An 18,036-nucleotide genomic window follows, 5' to 3' on the forward strand; every position below is an offset into this window, starting at 1 on the left:
TTTTACTTCTGAGTACACGTTCTCTCAATGGGGTTTTTTCCATATGCAGATAATCTTTGTGATCATGATTCATTTTTCTGTTTCCTGATTTTAGGTGATATGATGACCTTGTTGATGAAGAAGGACACACTAACAGAAGAGGAAACACAGTTTTACATTGCTGAAACAGTGCTGGCAATAGACTCCATCCACCAGTTGGGATTCATACACCGGGATATCAAGCCAGATAATCTTTTACTGGACAGCAAGGTAGTAATGATGGATGTTTGGCATGTATATACCTTTTTATATATGTATTAATTTACATAAAATGTGTGTAGAGATTAGATAAAATAGGTCATTGACAAAGGCATTAGTCTAAAAAGTGGATTTCTTCCTTGTGCTACATTACAGTTCAGATTACAGAATGGCTTTACCTTCTCCTATAATAGACAGTGCACCCCCTTAAAGGGATTGACCACTTACAGAAAGTAATTTGTTATTTATGTAATGAAAAGTTATATCCCTTTCAAATATATTTTCTATATAAATTAAATTGTGGTTTTCTGGATCTCTGCTTGTTGTCATTAACCCCTTATCACCGACACTAGTTTTCAGCTCAATGACCAGACTCGATTTTTCAAATCTGACATGTCTCACGATAATTGGTTATAACTTCGGAACGCTTTAACATATCCCGGTGATTTTGAGAATATTTTCTCGTGATACATTGTACTTCATGTTAGTTATAAAATTTAAGTAATGAGTTTTGCGATTCGTTCTGAAAAAAAGGGAAAATTTGGCAAAAGTTTGTAAAAATTCTTCATTTTCCAAGTTTGAAATGTTCTGCTTTCCAGACAGGAAGTAAAACTACTTAAAAAGCTTGATAATTAACATTTACGGAATGTCTGCTTTATATTGGGTTGATATTTTATGCGTCCTCTCACTTTTCTCGGGTGTTATGAGGTGCAGAACTTTAGGTGCGATTTTTCTCATTTTCATGAAAATTGCCAAAACTCACATTTTGAGGGAAAACTCAGCTTCCAAGTGACTTTGAAAGGCCTAAATAATAGTAACACCCCATAAATTACCCCACTATAGAAACTTCACCCCTCAACGTATGTAAAACAACTTCTATTAAGTCTCTTAACCCTTTAAGTGTTTTACATGGGTTAAAACAATATGGACCTGCGATTTAGAAATTATGGAATTTTTTTGGAAAATACATTCATTTAGGCCAAACTGACAGTTTAAGAATAAATTAAATGATGAAACGCAATGCAACGTTTGATGCCCAATTCCTCCCGAGTGTACTGATACCCCATATGTGGTGGTAAACTTCTGTACAGGCGCACGGCCAAGTATAGAATGAATGGAGGCGCCATTCACAGCAGATTTGTATTGTCACATTGTACGACCTATACATTTTTTTTATTTTTTTTTGGTAATGCAAACATATGAGGGCTTATTTTTTACGGGATGAGATACAATGTATAGATAATTTATTTTGGGAGTCTAAAGCTTATTCATGAGATTTTATTAACTATTTCAAGGGGGACACAAACAAAATCATCAATTTTTATTTTGGATTTTTAGCATTTTTTTCCCCCCCGCTCACCGTAATGTAAAAATAATATTTTATCTTTATTCTCTGGTTCACTACGATTGCGGTGATACCTCATTTATATAGTTTTTCCAAATGTAAATTTTTCGTTTGTTTTGTGTACTGTATTTGCATTATATGTGTAACTGGGGAGCTTATGGGACTTTATTTAATTTAATTATTATTATAAAATGATTTAATTTTTTTTTTTTTTTTTTTTCACATATTTTCCACCTTTTGGCTTGAACAAGCGATCATCCGATCACTTATTCATGCCTTTACACTGCAATACACTTGTATAGTGTAAGTAACGGAGCATGCTGCGCATGCTCAGTTACATACAGCCGGGTCCTGGCAGGAGCCGGAAGCCTCGGGTCACGCGCTGGACCCGGGGGCAGCGGCAGGAGGGATCGGATCCCCCGGTAAGCTCATCGGGGGGGGTCCGATCCACGTGGGACACACTTGCACGCCGTGGTCATACTTGACCGTGGCGTGTAACGGGTTAAGCACCCGGGATCAGAGTTTTTCCCATCCCGGGTGTTAGTGCCGGGTCTGGGCTGTGATATCACAGCCCGGCACTATACTGACCCGATGTCCCGAAATCTTCTTCTGACTCGGCGCCGTAGAAAGGTGTCGCGTCAGAAGAAGTACCCTTAATGACCGACATAGATTCCCGATAGGGCGGTTATTAAGGGGTTAAACAGGATTCATTATTTACTTCTAGTGGATAAAAAAAAACACCTGTCCCTGGCCATGTGATGTCACATACGTGGACTGCTTGTTATAAGACGCAGCTCTGATTACTCTGTGATAAGTCTTGCACCTGTGTGACATCACATGACCAATAACCATTTATTTTTATCCACTAGAAGTAAATAATGAAGCTTTGCATGAAAATATGTAGGGGACCTAGCACAACCTAAACTTTATACAATGTCTATCGGCACATATATAGCAATATATGAACTGGAAAGAAAAAAGAGGAATGTGCCGTATGACAATACAAGAGTAAACCTTTATTCAATACAAAACAAAGCAAATGTCCCAGCATAGGGATGATAGAAGACATAAAAACATTTAAAAATGTACCAAGTACATATCAAACCATATAGTTGGTACTGCCAGGTAAGGCAGTCCAACAAACCATTTCCTCCACCGACAAAAAAGAGGTATAAGAACCACCCTTGATGGTATATAGGTCAAACAAATAATATCTTAGTGGGCACACAATACAAGCTCTAATATAGATAATACAGTAGTAGAAATATCACAATGGTCTTAAAAGCAATGTGCTATCCCTATTGTATCTAAAGGTAAGTCAAGAAGAGCGTATATGTGAAGTGTCCATACATTACAAGTCAGTAAGACAGGTCAGGAGGCTGTGTGGGACAAAGTCCCATGCTGTCCACAGTCAGGGTGGTTCGGTCGGTGGATTGGAAAGGGAGGGCTCCCCACGCGTTCCGTCCCCAAATGGAGACTTCCTCAGGGGTTGAAGTGCCCTTTCAGACATCAGACCCCCATATATACCCCCCGTCGTACCTGCAAACAAGCTTTCTGTTGAATGACAACAAGCCGAGATCTAGAAAACCATAAGCAATTAATACAGAAAGTATATTGAAAAATCTTATAACTCTTCAATACACAAACAATGTCAATTATATGCTAAACGGGCACAACCCATATAAAGGGGTTGGCTACAAATTTTAAGGTGCAAGTACAATCTGCTCACCTGGTGGGATGAGGATTTTAAGTGGCCCTGGAAAAAACTCTAAAACCGACCCAATTCTCTGGGTGGGGTTAAAAGTTGGTGTGTTGATGTGGGTGCAGTTGGCAAACCCCTCCATGTTCATGGCAACCTCGTCCCTCCCACCGATCGTGTATTCGGCGGCTCCCTCTATGTAAAGCAAAGCGTCATAATTTACACATGGCTGGCATAAGTGTCATTTAGTAACTTAAGTTGGTATAGAAGTACTTAAAGTTAAAATTTTGTATTGTTATTTTGGAAACCATTACCTTTTCAAGGTGTTATTTTTGTACCCCCGCCCCCCAAAAATAGATTTTGTTGGTTAATTGAAAACTAATCTTTATTTTTTTATTTTTTTTCTTGGAATTATTTAGGGACATGTAAAGCTGTCTGACTTTGGGCTTTGTACAGGGTTAAAAAAGGCCCACAGAACAGATTTTTACAGAAACCTCAACCACAGTTTACCAAGTGACGTCAGTGAGTAAAATTATTATTATTATTATTTTTTTTTTTTTTTGCAGTGCACAATAGAAATTTGTAATATATAGAATCTAGTGAAAAGATGGAATGTATGTTATGCTGTTAATTTAAGCACGTACCAAATTGCTGTGTAATAAATGTATTTACCCGAAATAAAGAATAAGAGCTGTGGTAAGAATGTCCCTGGTTTACCATGCTTGAATTTGATGGTAGATTTTCTTTAACCCCCTTCCCGATGCGCGCCGTAATAGTACGGCGCGCCGGGTCCCGGTGCTTTGATCCATTGCCATGACAGCTTCGGGTCTCACGAAGGCCCGAAGCTGTCTCGTTTTAACCCATTAATTACAATTCATTACAGCATATTGTAATGAATGAGGAGTAAAATCCCCATATACTGCCATATTGCAGTATGGCAGTTTATGGTAGGATCGATCAGACAACCTTGGGTTAAAGTACCCTAGGGAGTCTAAAAAATAGTAAAAGTAAAAATAAAAAAAAAGTTTAAAAAAAAAATTATAATTAAAAAAAACGAAAAATTCAAATCGCCCCACTTTCCCTAGAACTGATATAAATATAAATAAACAGTAAAAATCATAAACACATAAGGTATCGCCACGTCCGAAAATGCCCGATCTATCAAAATATAATAATGTTTTTTCACTGCGTTTAACCCCGTAACTGAAAATAGCATCCAAAGTTGAAAATGGCATTTTTTGCCATTTTGAAAAATATAAAAAAAAATTAATAAAAACTGATCAAAAGGTCGCATGGTCCTAAAAATTATAGCAATGAAAACGCCATCAAAAGTCGCAAAAAAATGACACCACCCACAGCTGTGTACACAAAAATATGAAAAAGTTATTGGTGCCAGAAATGGAGAAATCCCCCAAAAGAATTTTGTACAGGAGGTTTTTATTTTTTTTTAAATGTATGAAACCATTGTAAAACCTATACAAATTTGGTATCCACGTAATTGTAGCAACCCAAAGAATTAAGTAGACATGTCATTTGGGCGCACAGTGAAAGCTGTGTTTTTTCACCATTTTCACTGCATTTGGAATTTTTTTTTCCCGCTTCCCATTACAAGGCATGGAATATGAAATACCGTCACTACGAAGTGCAATTTGTTACGCAGAAAATAAGCCATCACAGAGCTCTTTATGTGGAAAAATAAAAAAGTTATAGATTTTTGAAGGTTGTGAGTGAAAAATGGAAGTGAAAAAACTAAAAAAGGCTAAGTCGTTAAGGGGTTAACATTGTTTACTTAACCCCTTAGTGACACGGCCTGAAAAGGCTCTAGTGACCTGGCATTTTTAGCGAATTTTCATAAGCGCTCGTTTAAGCGCCATGACCTCTAAAGTCAGCGTGCAGTCCTAGATGAGTGAAACACTATGTTAAAGGGATGTTCCCATTTTAGCAAATACAATTGTTTGTGCAATGAAAAGTTTTACAGTTTACCTATATAAAGTCATAGGCCCCTTTCACACTTACGTTTTTCACGCGTGTTTTCTGCGCGTGCTTTTGACGCGCAGAACTTGCATTGCACTCTGACCCATTGTAATCGATGGGTCTTTTCAGACTTGCATTTTTTTTCACGCACACAGGCACGTTTTCTTTTAACGTGCGTTTAAATCTCGACATGCTCTACTTTTGCAAGTCACGTGCGTGAAAAACGCACCATACAAGTCTATTGCAAGTGCAATGCGTTTTTCATGCATCAATTGCCATAGAAAAGATAGAGCTCAGTTCTGAGTCCATTTCATGCGCATTATCTGTGCGTGAAAAACGCATTGAAATTGCATTGAAAACGCTTGTGAAAAACTGAGACACTGAACAAACTCTGACTGAAAACTGATTGCACTCTGATGCAAAATGTGTGTTTTTCACTGACCAAACCCTGATCGCATTCTGATCAAACTCTGACGTGAACTGCAACGCAAGTGTGGAAGGGGCCTAAGTCAGTTCCTCACAGTTTGCTAGATCTCTGCTTGCTGTTATTCTATGCTTCATGTACACAGAAATCTGTCCTTGGTCACACAGGTGCACGGCTAGTATCCTAGAGAATAATCAGAGCTGTGTCATAACAGAAAATGTAGTCCATGCACCAGAAAATTCAATAAGTGGTGCAAAGTACAACTAGCCGGTCTGCTACTACTGTTAAGCACATAAATGAGAGAAACGGGTGCACCAGCAGGCACTGCCCCTAATATGCACAGAAGCTTATTTTTATTACTAATTTTCTGTAATATAACAGGGGGCTGGAAAACTGAAAAGGTTTGACTTGAAAATTCTTTCTGTAAAGCGATGAGTTGCAGTCCGCACAGTCTGAGTCCAGTGAGCACTTTCATAACTGAGCTCTGTGTCCTGGTTTTATGCTTTAGGACCTGGAGCAGAGAGACCCCAGGAGCAGGAAAGGGCCCAGGAGAGGTAAGTAGTTTTCATCTGTACTGCGCTTCTCCCGGGCCCTCTTCTGCTCCTGGCAAAGGCTCCACTCTGGGTACTGATGTGTACTGACACAAGCAGAGCGGCACATGGAGGAGAGAAGAAGCAGCGGTGTGGCACAGGGAGTAGAAAAGGATCTAGGAAACAAGAGGATTATTATTCTTTCTTCTCTGGGGTCGCCAGTATTTGTCTGCTCTTGGGGTCTCCAGTATTAAGAATATTGGAGATTCCCAGGGCATAAAACAACTAGAATGACCAACGTGTGGAGAAATTGCACAGCTTTACAGTTGGCAATAACTATATGCTGAATATTGACACTACCCCATTACATTAACTCACAAGTATGATGCTGGAGGGGTGATGATAAAAAATGTCCTTCAGAAAACTGCCATTCTGTTGCTGCTAAAGGTGGTTCTACAAGCCATTGATTCTTGTAGTCTACTTCGTTTTTCCATTATAGTGTAATATTTGCTAAATAATGACAATCTTTTGGTGGTGGTCATCTGATTTTGGTCATTTGCGTAAAGCATTGGTCCATTCTTAAAGCAGTGTTCATGATTGGAAATCACTTCGGTCATGGACCTTTAACTCCTCAGATGCTTTGGTATGGTGAGGGGTTAATTTCACTTTCCCTATTTTTTATTTTTTTTTTGTTGGCAACAGAATGGGGGGGGGGGGGGGGGGCAGAATGTTGTTAATTTATCTTTCCTGGGGAGTGTTAAGTGGATATTAGGCCTGTCTATTCGATTTCTTCATTAAACCCCAACTTTAAAAATATAATGTAAGACATAAAAGTATAAATGACCTGTAAATAGACAGGCTGATCTATTTTATTAAGAGTTGACACACGGGGGACATAGTTTGCATATGTTGAATCTCCTCCCCTGTGGCTTATAAAGATTTGGCACGTCATGCACCAATACTTTATACCATATACTTACATTATTGTATGCATGTAGTTAACATTTTTTTTTGTTCATACTTACATTTGTTTTTTTTTTGTGCAGATTTTCAAAATATGAACTCTAAAAGGAAAGCGGAGACGTGGAAGCGAAATAGACGTCAACTGGTACGTTAGACAGTGTATGACTTTTTGTTTCCGATCAGTTAAAGAAAATGTGTAAACATCTTTTTATTAATCGCAACTATTTAAATTTACTGCTGTTTGGAGAGATTTTTGGTGCTTAACACATTTGTATAAATTAAGGAATCATCATTTTTAATGCTACCCTCTGCTGGCCATCAGGGGGAATTTCAGCTGTGCCAATGCACACATTACGCAGTCTATAGAAGAGTTGGAAGGGGAGTGAACCCTGTCTCCTCCTCTACTGAAGTATTGAACAGGATAACAAACAAATCTGTTCCCTACCTTGCATTGAGCTAGGACAATGTTATAAAACATTTCCCAAAAAGAACAACAAGGCTCCCCTCGCCCAAAACGCAATCAAATAAAATTTAGTATTACCGTAATTTTTAAAAAATTTAAATTTTTCATTGATTAGGCAGCACATTCCCTTAAATGGCTCCAGTCACTGCATGCAGAAAATTTGTGCAAAAAAAGGATATAAAATAAAAGAATATAATAGTCTTACAAAAAATGACAAATTAAATGGGTTGACTGTTTTTTAGTATTTTTCATCTTGTATTTATCATGAAGTATTGTATATTGTAATTCGCTTAATAGCCCAGTTCAGCACAGTAAGCATGTTGCCAGCAGGGAGTCATTTTTATCTATTTATTCTGTGAGTAGCTTAAAGGGGATGTCCACTTTCGGCAAATAATTGATGTTGTTTGTATAATGAAATGTTGTTATACAATTTTCCATTATACTTTCTGTATCAGGTCCTCAGTTTTCTAGATCTCTGCTTGCTGTCATTCTATAGAAAGCGTGTTTATTTCCTTGTTCTAAAACACCGCTCTGGTTACTGTGATGAGTTGTGCACCTGCATGACAGGTTTTCAACCATTGGAAGTAAGGCTTCCTATAGAATGACAGCAAGCACAGATCTAGAAAACCACGAGGAGGTGATAAAGAAAATGTATTTTGAACATTGTATAACTTTATACCAATATCAATTATTTGGTGAAAGTGGACAACACCGTTTAAAGTGAAATGAATGAAGAAATTGATGACCTTGACTTAACATGTGCCCATCAACCTGACACAGCATCTAATGTATGGTCATGCTTCTTTAGTCAGTTATCCATTTAATATTGAAAACCTTCCTTAGTTGTCCTACACTTATGTGAATGCAAGTTAATTAATAATTGTGATTAAACTTATGGGAATGCAGTTATCTCAATGTTTCTCTACAATGTACAACCCTGTGAATGTCCGCTTTAGCTCTGACTCTTAGCAAGACACTCCCCCCCCCCTTAGTAGCTTATCATCAGTTTGAAGTAAAGGACTAATTTGGCAACATGTGAACTCGTATGTTATCTCATGTTTTTAGCCTGTGAGGGGGCAGCCACTGGATTTTCACTATAAATATACGTGACATGAATGCTCTCTGAGGGAGAGATGGAGCATTAAGGCAACACTTGTCAGATCTGTCTCTACCCCCATCATTTCCCCATGGGATGGTGGACAGTCTGTCCGTCTGTCCTGTCTAATTCTCACACCCACAGGTAACTGATCATATCCATTGCAGCAACATTATTCTCTCTCCACAGTAGCACCTGTACATCACTGCCATTATTAAAGCAACTACTTAACAGAAGTAGAGCTCACACATTTCCCTTTATTAATGTTGAATTCATAATCTTACTTCTTTTCTTTTTTTCACCTCATTTAGGCATTTTCCACTGTTGGGACTCCAGATTATATTGCCCCGGAAGTATTCTTACAAACAGGCTACAACAAACTATGTGATTGGTGGTCACTAGGGGTCATAATGTATGAGATGTTAATAGGTAAGGCTTTAAAGTTCAGTTTTTTCTTTCTCTTTTCAGTGGTGTTGTGCAATCATATTTATAATGTAATATAATTTCTGTATAAATAAATAGTCCTAAAATATACAAATTGGTTGTCCAACCCATTTTCTGGTGATGGTCACTGATCATAAGGGAGTGGGAGATGTGGATTGGGACCAATTACTTGGTTGCTGAAGATGATTTTAAGGGTCTGTTCACATCTGTTATGCATCAGGTTTTTTTACATCAGTTATTGTTGGTCTAAAACCAAGTATGGAGGCTACATAGAGTTGAGGTGTAATGATGGCCTTGCACCTGTTCTGTTTCTTTTAATTATGTTTTGCTTCATTTATTGTAATTCAAAAATATATAACTTAGATGTGAAAATGCCTAAGGGCAAAAGTTCCCCAATTAAGGGCCCAGCTAAGGGGATAGAATTGGTATACAATATTGCTAGTGTGGATGTTGTATTCCTACCAATACGTGGTACCATGAAAACTCTGTTATGTCCATAAGATGGCAGTCGTGAGCCACATGTGTTTCACAAGCCACTGACTAGGGACCACTGTTTTACAAGGTCCATTGGATTTGTCTGTATTATCTTGTGTAAGCAACTCCATAAATCTCATTGTTACAGAAACAACTTTATAATGTGTGTTATAAGTAGCATATAATCTCAGTAATACTTTTCTTCATTGGAAACACAGGATCGTTCCACAGAGGCACAATGTAGTTTCTTCAGTATTATATTGCATGATTTCTTTTGTGCTTGGTACTTGTATCTCCATAGAAATGTAAAAAAATTATATCATTTCTAAATATTCCATGTCACATATTTTTCCCTTATAAAGGATATCCTCCGTTTTGTTCTGAGACACCCCAGGAGACCTATAAGAAAGTTATGAACTGGAAAGAAACATTAACATTTCCTCCTGAAGTTCCAATATCAGAAAAAGCTAAGGACCTTATTTTACGGTAAATTTATTTTTCTGTATTTCTTCTTTTGTGAGATATATGCACAAAGAACTATGTACAAGTTAATACTTCTAGTCGCTACTCTTTCTTACATTAGTCTATGTTTTTGCCACTTTAGATTTTGTTGTGATTGGGAACAAAGAGTTGGGGCTTCTGGTGTGGAAGAGATAAAAACAAACTCTTTCTTTGAAGGCGTTGACTGGGAACACATAAGGTATGTTTCTTTTTGGTGAACCTGTGATGTAAAATTTGTTGTCGTCTTTTCTCCAATTCTTGCATAACTTTGCAGTGTGTAAGGGTATGGTCACATGCTGTGCGAGCATTGCGCTTGTAAACGGGGGCATGCCAGCGTAGCGTGTGACCATATCCCAAATGTGACGTCCCCACACGCCACCTGGATACTCTGTGTCTGTGTAGATGTTATTCATTTCATGGTGAGTGATTCGGGCAGCAATGGCTGTCTGAATCGCCCACTTTACACACATCCAGGCTGCCTCATGGCAGATACGGCCTTGTGCTCCAATCCCATGACCTTGTACTGTGGAGCTTCGGCAGAGAGGAACCCTCACCATCCTGATTGCAGTGTGAACACAGAGCCTGCGACAGGATCTGTCACAATCTGCAGGTCAACCCAAGATTGTCTTGTATAAAAAGTGTCTATTAACCCCTTACCGGCGTTACCGTACTATTACATCACGTGCTGGCTGTGGGGGTATGGAGAGGGCTCATGGGCTGTGCCCTTTCCATATGAGGTGGCTGTTTGCTCATATTGCACAATACACATCAGTAACACATCGCAGGTGATTACCCTGTAAATGCTTCTAGCAAAGCTGCAATAGGCATTTAAACCCTGGAGTCATGTGGGCTCCACCATCTTGGATAAGATTGCCAATCAGTTGTCATAAAAGCCTTGGGTCTTGCGAAGTCCCGAGGCTGTCTGGTTTTAACTTGTTCTTTACAATGTGCAAATTGAACATTGTAATGAATGATGAGGAAAATCCCCATATACTGCCAAACAGTAGTATGACAGTATATGGTAGGATCAATTAGACAACCTAGGGTTGAGTTTTTAAAAATAGTTAAAAATAAAAGAAAGTTTAAAATAAATTTATTAAAAAAATACTAAAAATTCAAATCGCCCCCTTTTCCTAGAACTCATGCAAATAAACAGTAAAAATTATAAACATTTTGGGTATCACCGCGTCCCAGAATGTCTGATCTTAATTTAAGGTGGCCACTTGCAAGTTGTTCTCATATTTGAATCTCCTCTGAGAATTTCAACACAAGGAGTTTCCAATCGAGAAACTCGCTGGGGGTGCGGTCACACATTGCGTTTAGCTGTGGTACTGCCTTTTAAAACTCATTTGTTAAATAAAGATTTGCCTATTAAATTGCTGATTTCTTTAACATCAATTTAATTAGGCAAATCTCTCTTCAGCTTTTGCATTGCGTTTTAAAACATGTTAATTGCCACTCTGGACCGCACCCTGAGGACTGATTCATTATTGAGACTTAAATGAATTCCATAGTAATAAATATCTACATGGTGATATAGATTTAAGCTAGGCTCATACTTGACGGATACAATAGATGCCCAAAAGACTCAATGGGGGAGATTTATCATTAGTCATATGTAGCTTCTTGGCATATAATTGTCACAGATTTTTGCGTAAACATCGTTTTTTAGCGAGGAAAAAAAACTGCAACTCTAAAGTTACACAATGGCGAAAAAATACACCACAGAGTATGCAACACCACATTTATCAATTTTCAAAGAACACAAATTTAATCGCAAAGCTACACCACATAGGAGGGGGTGTATGTGGGTCCATTTCTACTACAGGGGAAAGTTTTCGCTCAATTTTATGTTTGAGGTATCTGAGAATTTCCTGTGCAAAAACATCGCAAAAAGTCAGGAATTGAGCAGATTGTGTGTGTGTGTGTTGCAGTCTATTTGCATAGAGCACACACAGCCGATTCTAACATCAGAAGGCATTTAACACTGGACTACAAATCCGACTGTTGGAAACCTGTCAGTCTAACACATAGACATCTGCGCAAAATCCTGCCTAATGATAAATCTCCCCCAATGACCGCATTGGAGATCTGTGTTTTGGCTTCTTTTGTATCATTTGTTGAAGTTGCTGTAAACTGTATTTCTCCTCCAGTACAAGTGCATATCTAAGGTAAAGTTAGGGCTCACAGCTTCACCTTCCTAGCAGTTAGGTTTGTTGAATCAATGACCGCCATGATCAATGGATTGAAGCTTACAAACACACTATGCATACCATTGTTTTAGTTTTGAAATCTCTGTCAAATAAAAAAAAAAAAACTTATAACAAAATAATTTTATGAAATAAATGTTTGTACTTACAGGGAAAGACCTGCTGCAATTCCCATTGAAATAAAAAGTATTGATGACACCTCAAATTTTGATGAATTTCCAGACTCTGACATTCTTAAACCCATGGGTAAGTCTCTAGAAAGCAGGTGGTAACTTCAGAGATTTCAGTTTTCATGTTTTTGTTTATTCTTTTAGATGATACAGACAATGGCTTTCTATGTTCTTCCTGTAATTGTTTATGTACATATTATACAATAGTACCTATTACTTTTTGGTACACTCCCCAGTATAATCAGGAGACCATTAATAGGGTTTTCCTATAGGAGATGCTGCCTTTCTGAAGGTGTCCTTGGGTCAGTGGAAAGGATCATTGGTTTCTAAAGAATATACCACAGTGACTTTCAATATATGTCTATATATGCATCCATTGACAGCTGTGAGACAAAGGAACCTTATAAAGTGCCTAATGACTTAACATCCTGTATAGTCTAATCATTAGCCTTCTTATCTGTCTGAAGTGGACAGAACTCAGAGGGTATTCAGACACGCTGCTCACTACAAGACAAAGCAGCAGAAATGCGGCGCACAGAAGCTGATTAAGTATATTGCAAAGTTTTACAATTTATGCATTTAAAATATTCCCCTTTCAAAAAGAGAAGTAAAACCACTCCCTCATTTGTATGGGTTTATCTCCCCAGTAACAGAAGGATCAGACATGATAAAATCCATCCCTATATTACATTTACCGTGCAGTTCATAGCCGGGTTGTTTCAGCATTGGTTTATTCTGATTTCTTTCCGTAGGTGTTGCCTGCAACCATCCAGAAACTGACTTTAAGAACAAGGACTGGGTCTTCATCAATTACACCTACAAGCGCTTTGAAGGGCTTACAGCTAGAGGGGCGATGCCTACCTTTAGCAGACCCAGGAAATGATTTGAACGACTCGGGCCAATATACACTCGTGTTTTTCTTTTTTTTACTTGCATTTTCTTGAAATGCTGGCATGACCGGTGCTATTTTTTTGCTAGAAATGCACCATTGGAAAATTCAGGCTTCCATATTTCTATAGCCTATATCTCTTGAAGAATGCAACAAACTGTGAATTCTCACAAAAGGGAGTCACCCTGCAGATCACAATCCGATATTGGAACAGTCGTATCTGAAACCAGTGTATGGTAAAACCAAAGTCTGGTTATCTAGTAGCCTCCTTAGCATCGCAGGTCACATCTGCAGCAATTCGACTTAGTTATGCCCTTCATATCCGCATAGTCAATTTTGAGAAGAAGGAAGGGTTGCTTGGTACTCAATAAAAGCTTGACCTGAGTGCAGTCTGTATATGTGTCAATAGCTTTAAGAACGAAGTTTAGCACCAGCTTTATTATGCACTTATATTGCGGAAACTTTGAAATCTTTGATCCTATACGACAACAAACTTGGTATTTGGGACCCTATTTCATGCAAGTGTTTTTGGACTCAACCTATTTATTTACATTGATATATTCTAGAAATCTTGTTCTCAGACATAACCATGCGTGAAATATTTGGATTAATTTTTTTCTCCTTTTGTTTAATCGCTTTTAAGAATGATGTTTGCTATAAAATGGCAGAAAAGTGCTTTATGGTTGTTATTTGTTTTCAGTGGTATGCAGGACTTTATGTGGTGCCTTACTCATGAAAGGGCTATGCGTTAATATGGCTGGATGATAGTATTTTATTTGTGCTTTATTTCTCCTCTGTGGCTTGTATAAATATGATGTGAGAGGAACTTCTATGGTTTGAACTTTTTTTTTTTTTTTTTGAGAATTCGCAAGACTGTTTTCACCTACATGTTTAATTCATGGTGGTCAAAGGCACCTTGGTGTTTTCTTTAGCAACAGATTTAGGCTTCTTGCACATGAATGTGCTTTATGTGTAGAGACAGACTTGTGTACAGGTCAGATCCAATGGGTCAACCCCAGTGTAGTCCTTGCATCATACAGAAATATCATTCAAGGACTGCCAGCCTGTATTGCTATTCAGCCAACACACTGGGACTATGATGCAAGGACTCCCGTCCAGTACCATGCTCTCAGTTTTTGGGATATGACCAATACACAGGTCCGTTTCCACGGGCTTAGGGGGTATGTGTGCAGGGGTCCCTTACAGTCTACAACAAGTCAATTCACATGGAAATTGCTTGGTCAGTGGCGAACGGGGCCACACTTTTCATTGTGATCTGACATGGCTTGGTATGATTGTCATTACTTGCTTAAGGCTTTGGAATTAATATTGTTAAAAGTTTCTCCAAGTTATAGATATATTTTTTTTCTTATTTTATAGAACTTCTGTTAATTTATTGTACTTTGTAGCTACTTATTATATTGATTGGATATATAATGACCCCTTCTCACCATGACAAGCAACATTTGATGATGAATGAACCATGTTGTGGTTTTCTAATATGGTTGTATAGAGTATGTCTTAGCTGGCCATAGACATTAGAATTTAGTTGGGATTTGATGACAGCCTAGTGTGAATGGAACTGGTCTGTGTAAATTGGATGAATTCTTCCTGTTCTATTGATTATTTTCTTCCAGAAGTGATTGAAAACTGCTTATTTCATCCCTTCCCCAAAAAAAACTTTATGCATATTAATGGATGGGGGCAAATATGCAAATAAGACTGCAGAGAAGCTTTGGAGATCAGTGTATTGTCAATTACATGTCTGAATTGGAGCCCATGTGTAAAAAAGACCACCCAGCTACATTACCTCCCATATAAGACCTTCTTAGAAACTCCCTTATGTACTTGGGATTCTTGTAATGTCCACTAAAACATTCTTTCAGGTTTCTGCTGTGTTTGATCCAAAGCCGATCTTTTCTGTTACGTTGGAACAGGAAACCTTATGGACCTATCACAATCCAGATGGATCCCTCATATACAGTATGTTTGATTATATTCTTCAGGACTGGGGGGTCCCTGGCGCCACACCCAGCTATATATATCCACTGCTCTCATGGCACAATACAGGACATTAAGCTAGAATAAATTGGATCTGTGGCTTCAGTGGGTTTGCTTAATTGACCTGGAGTCTCCTCTGTCTTGCTGATGAGGAAGGGACGACCTTCTAATATCTGGAACAATTTTATTAAGTATAAAGTATATTTTGTGCCTGTTGAACTAATTCAAGATCTATTTAGCTCGTAAATGAGCACATCCACATCATTTTGTTTCACAAAGTTTATCCTAATCCTATCTCAGCCAATGGGCATGTTATACATGATACACTTCTTCTTCAGCAATGAACCCGATAGACCAGCAAAATAAGACGTCTTGAAACGCAAATGATGTTCCGGTGGCTCAGGAAATGATTGGAGATGCTTGCTCAGCCAATCACTAGCTAAGAGGGAGTTTCAATACAGCTTGGGATTGGCTGCACTGGCGTTTCTTGACCCGGGAGAGTCACGTTACATTATTCATGTTCAGGCCTTCCTCTTCGTACACTTTAGTTGTGTAGCTCTTCATTATTTAACGATTCAGTTTTATTTTAGTATTTTGGATCTCATATCTTAAACATGCTGATACATTAATGGCTTATTCATCACTCTGCTCCATTTATCTAAAGCCATGGCATTGGTTCAATAGAATTTGCACAACTTTTGCCTTTGCACATGTGGTGGATTTCTATACAGGTGGAGGGGCCCGATATATGCACCGAGCGACCGCTGCAGGATTTTAGTTCCGGGTTCTTCTTTTGGCCTTTACATTTTTAATTGCACTTTTCTTAACAAAATGGACATTTTTACAGTTTTCTACTGCCAGGATTTCTTACTCTTTCATAGTGCTAAACAATGTACAAAGAGGCAGCGTTTTGTATATTTGTGTTTGGCAGACTAGGCCATTTTTCTAAGCATTACCAATACCTAGAAAGGGAATTGGTGATACTCTGGTTTGTATATGTATATGCTTATGACGCAAGGAAATATTATGGTAAACTGCTTTTCTAGCTTCTCAAATGCAAGGCAGACCAAACCTTTTCTATAGTGTTAAATTCTCATTCCCAAAAGCTTGTATTAAATTCCAGTTTTTCAGTGCCCTCGTCCTCTGATGTACAAGAGTATTCTGTAGTTGTACTGTATGATTGCCAGAAACTACCTGTTTTGGGGAAAAATGTAGACCCTTCTGATCTGTTTCTATGCATGTAATGTCTGTCATTTTTAAAAAAATAAAGTTTGTACAAAATCAATGTGTGTTGTGTTTTTTTTAATTTTTTTTTACAATTTCTAGAATATATGTCAGATTCTAATTGGGTAACTTGTTTTGAAGATGATGTTATAAATCTGGGCCAATCCTGTCATCTCTCTGTGTCTGATGCTGGATGATTAATCTGGTGCAGTATAAGACTGGGGAGTTGGGCTTGGCACCTCCTGTTAGTTGGTTTTGTTTGCTGCGCAGTAATATTGAATTTTCTATCACTCTGGTTATTTTCTGTCCACTCTTGCTCCCTTTTCAGAGGAATCAAAAAACAGCCTAAAAATGGTCTAAAACCTTTGGTAATAGTGGAGCACAGCATTTTGGGTGCAAAGTACTCCAGTATTCTGGCCGGGACTGATTAATACATCTCCCCCATTATCTTTTAAGGTTAATTCTACAAAGCTGAGTTTTATTCAGCACACTTCTTACACAAGTGAGACAAATTTATTGCCCATAACCCAGTTTTTTTTGTTTGTTGCTGCCTTATTCTGATTGCATATTTGTAATTTTAATGGGACTTGAGCCAAAATTTGCAACTTTCTCAGTCCTCTCCTGGCATGAGAAATTCTTCGGACCTAAGTGACTTCCTGCAGCCAGTTCTGCTAACTTACAAAACCCTGTATTGAGGAAAAATGTACAAGCGCCATCTTGCTTATCTTACAAGAGGCATTCAGATTCTGTGACGCATAGAACAAATTCCATTAACACATTTTTTACATTTGGTTTATCTTTAGGAAAAAAAAAAAAAATCTCTTCTAGTCAAAGTGGAGCTTACTGCTCTCTTCACCTTTGTGAATACATTTCTATGTCTGCAGCAATGGTCTCACAAATTGGAGCAAATAAAATAGCAGGTCATGTGGATAACTCTGTATTTAGAATGAATACAAAGCCACTTACCGTAGTTTGACAGTATTGGTCACTTTACATGTCATCATGATTTTGTCAATTGGAGTCTCACCATTAAATGGAAGGAGCGCTCATTCAACAGATGCATATTTGTATGTGATGACAGTATTTTTGGTCAAGCAGCTTGTTTACTTAAAGTGGTAGAAACTAGTGGCATGGTGCACCTAACAAAATAAACAGATATATATTTCCCATATACATACAAAATTTCAAAAAATTCCTGTAAATTAACAAAACCTAATCTCACTTCCTTATAGATTTCCTTTATGAAAAATTTGTAGCTTCTCCTCTTTTTAGCTTTTTGTTAATACTGCTGTAACATTCGACTTAACCATTGGATATCAGTTCAGTAGGTGGTCCCACACCCAGTGAGATTGTCTGTACAGTGCAATAGCTATGCTGGACCACTGTAGTGCA

At 38.1% G+C, this 18,036-nt stretch overlaps 1 protein-coding gene across 1 annotated transcript in view; it reads left to right on the top strand.

The window, feature by feature from the left end:
* LOC140119059 (serine/threonine-protein kinase 38) overlaps positions 1–16,705 on the top strand; it is a 37,698-nt gene extending 20,993 nt beyond the window's left edge. Inside the window, exons 7-14 of the mRNA XM_072137683.1 lie at positions 95–249; positions 3,701–3,803; positions 7,256–7,317; positions 9,043–9,160; positions 10,012–10,135; positions 10,254–10,349; positions 12,512–12,606; positions 13,283–16,705. Of these exons, the coding sequence (XP_071993784.1) occupies positions 95–249; positions 3,701–3,803; positions 7,256–7,317; positions 9,043–9,160; positions 10,012–10,135; positions 10,254–10,349; positions 12,512–12,606; positions 13,283–13,413 (884 nt within the window). The 3' untranslated portion in view covers positions 13,414–16,705. The remainder of the gene's footprint in view (positions 1–94; positions 250–3,700; positions 3,804–7,255; positions 7,318–9,042; positions 9,161–10,011; positions 10,136–10,253; positions 10,350–12,511; positions 12,607–13,282) is intronic.
* The last annotated feature ends 1,331 nt before the right edge of the window (positions 16,706–18,036 follow it).

The sequence above is a fragment of the Engystomops pustulosus genome, chromosome 2 (assembly GCF_040894005.1).
Source record: "Engystomops pustulosus chromosome 2, aEngPut4.maternal, whole genome shotgun sequence".
NCBI lineage: Eukaryota > Metazoa > Chordata > Amphibia > Anura > Leptodactylidae > Engystomops > Engystomops pustulosus.